Raw genomic sequence first — 6,275 nt, 5'->3', positions numbered from 1 at the left:
CACTGTGTTCTCCTCCCATGATGCAGAGCTGTGATCCTCCTCAAACAGGGCAGCCGTCTCCTCCAGAACCTGAACTGTGAAGCCAAGTTTGTCCTCAGCCTGGAAGACGAAGAAGAAGAAGAAGACGAAGAAGAAGACGAAGAAGAAGTCACATTCATGCCACTTTTTCACAGCTGTTTCTAAAACTGGAAAAATAAGAACAGATATAACAGCTTTGACTTGACTTACTGGTGCTTTGGCCGCCTGGCTGTACAGATCATTAGGGAAGGCAGCAGCATCATTCACCTCCTCAGTGGTGTTAGTGGAGTTATTAGCCTGCATCACACACACACACACACACACACACACACATCATGAGTTGAAGTAAACGGACAGTAAAGTCAATAATTAAATGACTTTAAAGAATCTCCAAGAGAAGCGCACTCACCATCGTGTCCAGGAGATCCAAAAAGGTTTCACTGTGCTGTCTGAATTTATGATCCATCCATCTGCAGCTGAGCGAGGAGCCTGCACTGTACAGACTGAGGAGCAGGCAGACAAACAAGATCCTGTTGAGCATTTTCTTTATGAAGGTAGAAAGTTGCCTTTGTATGGAGCAAATACTGATTTGTCTTGTGAAGCGGTTGTTGTGTTGGAGCGGACCTGCAGCGCCTCTTTTAAAGCGGGACGCACCTGTTTCATTTTCCACCTGCGGGAAACACTTTCAGGTGGTTTAAAACTCTCCATCAAACACGAAGGCCACATGTCACATGTTTCGGATTTGAATTAACATCCTAATGAAAAAACAAATCTCCCACAATTAAAGCATAAACAAATATTACAGCAAAGCTAAAACGTCATATATCAAAAAACATATTAACGAATACGTTAAAAACACGACTATATTTGATATTGATATGATGGGATTATTATGATATTATATTCTATTAAAGCTAATAATAAAATGCAGACACCCAAAATGAATAAACCGTTACTGATAATGATTTTAAGGCCATTAAAACATTTATTTATCGATCTAATTGTGTTAGTTTGCACATTTTCGTATTTTGTTGTGGGTGTTTGATGCCGTCATCACGTCCCTTTCCTGTCCAACAGGACGATACCTTCTGAAATGGTTGGAATCGCATCATTAGCTCTGTGTTGATTCGTTAATTATCAGTAATAATAGGCTAATTACACTGTAATAAGTGATTGCACTGTGTCCTGCAAAGGTGCCAGAAAGGAGGAAGTTCCCACGGGGAGAAACGGAAAGCGCCTCCGTGACTGCGGCCTGACGCGGTGAGGCTCGTTCATATGAACCGGTCCGCGGCATTTCACGTTGTTTTCACCAGAACATGCTGCTTTAACGTGAGAACAAGGCCGCCTGTGGGGATTCTCCTTCACCTTTTAGTTTACTGACACACATCAACACGGACAGCACACAGTGGCTGAAGAGTGAAGACGTGTGTTAAGATGAGATGAACCTTTATTGATCTGCAGAGCGGGAATTCAGCTCTGCTCGAGGACAGAAATGAGTTCAGATGAACAGAGAGAGTAAAAATTAAATAATAAGAAGTATGTGGAACAAAAATAAGAACAGAAGTTCAAACAGAAACTATGCCAGAGCATTTAAGGACAGAATTACAAGGCAAGAGTGACAAAGTGTTAACAGCAACTGTAAACAGCAGTGCACTCGACTAATATGTGATATAATTAATTAATGATACTTAGTAGTGTTTGTATGTATTAATATGGAAATATGATGTAGTATACAATTTAATAAAACAATACATTAACATAATATAATATATTATATGGGCAATAAGGGGAAATGTAGTAATATTGTACGGCATAATATGCAATAAGCCTACAGTGCAGTACAATAGTGTATTTTTAATGGTACTTTTATTGCACTGCATGTGCGTTATTATTTTCTAAAGCCCACAAGGACGAGACATGTGAGCCAGATTAGGATATTAATACTACAGAACATGCAGCATTCGTCTACTCAGTGAATACTCTTTCTGTCACACGCTTTAAAAAACAAACATAAATCGAAGGGTGTCAAACTGAAGATAAATCACATGATTAAATAACTGGGCCCAAATGAGTGTTTTCTAATAATAACAGGCCTCCTTCAAATGAAGCGATAGGCTGGCTTCATGTTATGACAACAGGAGGACGTTTCCTCCTCTGCTTGTTTCATTTAAAGGGTTTTTAAGCTTTAGGAGGTAGAAGTATCCACTATGTCACTATTTACTGTTTCTGTTGTTGTTCAAAACTGTGGAAAGTGATGTCCAAATGTTACTTCAGATTTCTTGTTTAGATAGATAGACAGATAGACAGACAGATAGACAGATAGACAGATAGATAGATAGACAGACAGATAGACAGATAGATAGATAGACAGATAGATAGACAGATAGATAGACAGATAGACAGATAGATAGACAGATAGACAGATAGATAGACAGATAGACAGATAGATAGATAAACAGATAGATAGACAGATAGATAGATAGACAGATAGATAGATAGACAGATAGACAGATAGATAGATAGATAGATAGACAGATAGATAGATAGATAGACAGATAGATAGATAGATAGACAGATAGATAGATAGACAGATAGATAGACAGATAGATAGATAGACAGATAGATAGATAGACAGATAGACAGATAGATAGATAGATAGATAGACAGATAGATAGATAGATAGACAGATAGATAGATAGACAGATAGACAGATAGACAGATAGATAGACAGATAGATAGACAGATAGATAGATAGATAGACAGATAGATAGACAGATAGATAGATAGACAGATAGATAGATAGACAGATAGACAGATAGACAGATAGATAGATAGATAGACAGATAGATAGACAGACAGATAGACAGATAGACAGATAGATAGACAGATAGATAGATAGACAGATAGACAGATAGACAGATAGACAGATAGATAGATAGACAGATAGACAGATAGATAGATAGATAGACAGATAGACAGATAGATAGACAGATAGATAGATAGACAGATAGATAATGTCAATATAAACTCTGGTAATGACTGGCTTTGGTGGAAAAGGTCTTTGTTTATTCACAACTAAAAAGCTCACAAAGAATCAAAAATACAGTTCAAATTCACAGTTAATCGTGTTATTGCGCCCCCTGTTGAACCGAGGCAGTATGGGATCACTATGAGTTGTACAGTAGAGTATTTCTAGACTGTAGAAGTACAAATACTTTTGATTTCAGTGTGAGTAATTACCTGAGTATTTCCTTTTTTCTTTTTCTTTTTTGTCACTTTATATTTCGACTCCACCGAAATTCACAATCAAGTATTGTCCTTTTTACTCCACAACATTTATTTGTTAACTTGAGTGAATCATTACTTTTCAGATTCAGATTAATAATACAAAATATAATCAACTAATAACTTATGATGTAATGTTAGATCCTTGGGGAGGAATTCACAAGATCTAAAATGATCTCAGCTGTTAACAGCTGCAACAGTAAAGTGATGAACACATAATGCATCAACAATTATAATCCAATGATATATATTATTCTGAAATTACCCATTCATTTGGGTATTTTAAGTATATTTTGATGCTACTTCTTTTGTACTTTTACTATGCATTGCTTTCCCTTGTATTTCTACACTGTAGTATCACTACTTTTACTGAAGTAAAAGTTCTGAGTACTTTTTCCACCACTGGTTCATGAGTTGTCTCTAAACTGGCTTTCAAACTGTACATATTAAAAGGATGTTGTCTCTGTAGCATTACATCTGATTATCAAACTCATCAAACTCAACATGTAGAGTCCCACAGTTTAGACTGAACAGATTACAGAAATGTTTTTGTAGTGTTTGTTTTGTCGTCTGGTTACATGTTTCTGTGTTTTCATTTCTACAGAAATGATTCTCATTTGAGCCGCAGAATCAGATCAATTAACTTTCAACTATCCGTAAAACAACAGAGATTTTAAAAGTTTTGTGCTCTGGTGTTGCTGTTCAGTCTTTGTGAGTCCTGTACATGATCATCAGACAGGTATCACTGTAGAAGTCTGAACCTGTTCCTGCAGGTTGTTTGATTGAACTCATCAAAAATAAAATCTGCATCTCTTGTTCATGAAACAGGAATAAAAACAACAAAAACATTTGAATTTGCTGGAAGAAGTAATATTTTTATTGGCTAAAATATAAATAAGTATAAAAAATAAGCATCTTGATCAACATAGACAACAATACTTGAATATATAGATATATTAATAACTAGATAAATAAATAAATAGACTGTTTGTAAGCAAATAAATTAACACGTTCTCCATCTTTAGTTGGCGGTGAGAAGAGATGAAACCAGCTGGTCTGCTCTCTTCAGATGGGCTTTAATTTCCTTCCTGATCAGCTCCCAGGCTTCAGCGCTGTGGCCCTACAGACAAGAATATCATCATTAAAACATGATCGATACGATAGATCGATAGAGCGATAGATAGATAGACTTACCATTTGCTCCAGAACGAGGCTTGAGAGTCTCTTGAAGTACATGTGCAGCTTCTTGTTCTTCTTCTTGTGTCCGTGGCTCCCAATCTAAATGAATAAAACGTTAAAATGATTCAAAAGTAGCTTTGACCAAACCAAAACAAAGAACCCTGATGCAGGTCTTCAAGGGAACCGGTAAGGCTACGTCAAGCCACACTGGGACTCACACAGGAGCGAAGGCCGTCGGCCTGCCGGGTTACAACGCTGAGAAAGTTCTCCACTGTGTTCTCCTCCCATGATGCAGAGCTGTGATCCTCCTCAAACAGGGCAGCCGTCTCCTCCAGAACCTGAACTGTGAAGCCAAGTTTGTCCTCAGCCTGGAAGACGAAGAAGACGAAGAACAAGAAGAAGAAGAAGAAGAAGAAGACGAAGAAGACGAAGAAGAAGAAGAAGTCACATTCATGCCACTTTTTCACAGCTGTTTCTAAAACTGGAAAAATAAGAACAGATATAACAGCTTTGACTTGACTTACTGGTGCTTTGGCCGCCTGGCTGTACAGATCATTAGGGAAGGCAGCAGCATCATTCACCTCCTCAGTGGTGTTAGTGGAGTTATTAGCCTGCATCACACACACACACACACACACACACACACACACATCATGAGTTGAAGTAAACGGACAGTAAAGTCAATAATTAAATGACTTTAAAGAATCTCCAAGAGAAGCGCACTCACCATCGTGTCCAGGAGATCCAAAAAGGTTTCACTGTGCTGTCTGAATTTATGATCCATCCATCTGCAGCTGAGCGAGGAGCCTGCACTGTACAGACTGAGGAGCAGGCAGACAAACAAGATCCTGTTGAGCATTTTCTTTATGAAGGTAGAAAGTTGCCTTTGTATGGAGCAAATAGTGATTTGTCTTGTGAAGCGGTTGTTGTGTTGGAGCGGACCTGCAGCGCCTCTTTTATAGCGGGACGCACCTGTTTCATTTTCCACCTGCGGGAAACACTTTCAGGTGGTTTAAAACTCTACATCAAACACGAAGGCCACATGTCACATGTTTCGGATTTGAATTAACATCCTAATGAAAAAACAAATCTCCCACAATTAAAGCATGAACAAATATTACAGCAAAGCTAAAACGTCATATATCAAAAAAACATATTAAAGAATACGTTAAAAACACGACTATATTTGATATTGATATGATGGGATTATTATGATATTATATTCTATTAAAGCTAATAATAAAATGCAGACACCCAAAATGAATAAACCGTTACTGATAATGATTTTAAGGCCATTAAAACATTTATTTATCGATCTAATTGTGTTAGTTTGCACATTTTCGTATTTTGTTGTGTGTGTTTGATGCCGTCATCACGTCCCTTTCCTGTCCAACAGGACGATACCTTCTGAAATGGTTGGAATCGCATCATTAGCTCTGTGTTGATTCGTTAATTATCAGTAATAATAGGCTAATTACACTGTAATAAGTGATTGCACTGTGTCCTGCAAAGGTGCCATAAAGGAGGAAGTTCCCACGGGGAGAAACGGAAAGCGCCTCCGTGACTGCGGCCTGACGCGGTGAGGCTCGTTCATATGAACCGGTCCGCGGCATTTCACGTTGTTTTCACCAGAACATGCTGCTTTAACGTGAGAACAAGGCCGCCTGTGGGGATTCTCCTTCACCTTTTAGTTTACTGACACACATCAACACGGACAGCACACAGTGGCTGAAGAGTGAAGACGTGTGTTAAGATGAGATGAACCTTTATTGATCTGCAGAGCGGGAATTCAG

The 6,275-nt window shown here is 38.2% G+C and overlaps 2 protein-coding genes across 2 annotated transcripts in view; both read right to left on the bottom strand.

The window, feature by feature from the left end:
- The window catches only part of LOC139303237 (interferon a3-like), a 1,090-nt gene extending 531 nt beyond the window's left edge, over positions 1-559 (bottom strand). Inside the window, exons 1-3 of the mRNA XM_070926980.1 lie at positions 428-559; positions 229-315; positions 1-99 (exon numbers count right to left, since the gene is read on the bottom strand). The exon at positions 1-99 is cut by the window's left edge and continues 51 nt beyond it. Coding sequence (XP_070783081.1) covers positions 1-99; positions 229-315; positions 428-559 — 318 coding nt within the window. The remainder of the gene's footprint in view (positions 100-228; positions 316-427) is intronic.
- A 3,765-nt stretch (positions 560-4,324) lies between these two features.
- Positions 4,325-5,341, bottom strand: LOC139303238 (interferon a3-like). The gene is made up of 5 exons (XM_070926981.1): positions 5,210-5,341; positions 5,007-5,093; positions 4,701-4,850; positions 4,498-4,581; positions 4,325-4,423 (listed from the first exon to the last, which is right to left on the bottom strand). Exons 1-5 carry the CDS (start codon positions 5,339-5,341, stop codon positions 4,325-4,327), a joined length of 552 nt encoding a protein of 183 aa, XP_070783082.1.
- Positions 5,342-6,275: the final 934 nt, after the last annotated feature.

Source organism: Enoplosus armatus, chromosome 20, assembly GCF_043641665.1.
Source record: "Enoplosus armatus isolate fEnoArm2 chromosome 20, fEnoArm2.hap1, whole genome shotgun sequence".
NCBI classification, from domain to species: Eukaryota; Metazoa; Chordata; class Actinopteri; order Centrarchiformes; family Enoplosidae; genus Enoplosus; species Enoplosus armatus.
The sequence above is the reverse complement of the archived record's forward strand: the minus strand, read 5'-3'. Positions and strand labels throughout refer to the sequence as shown.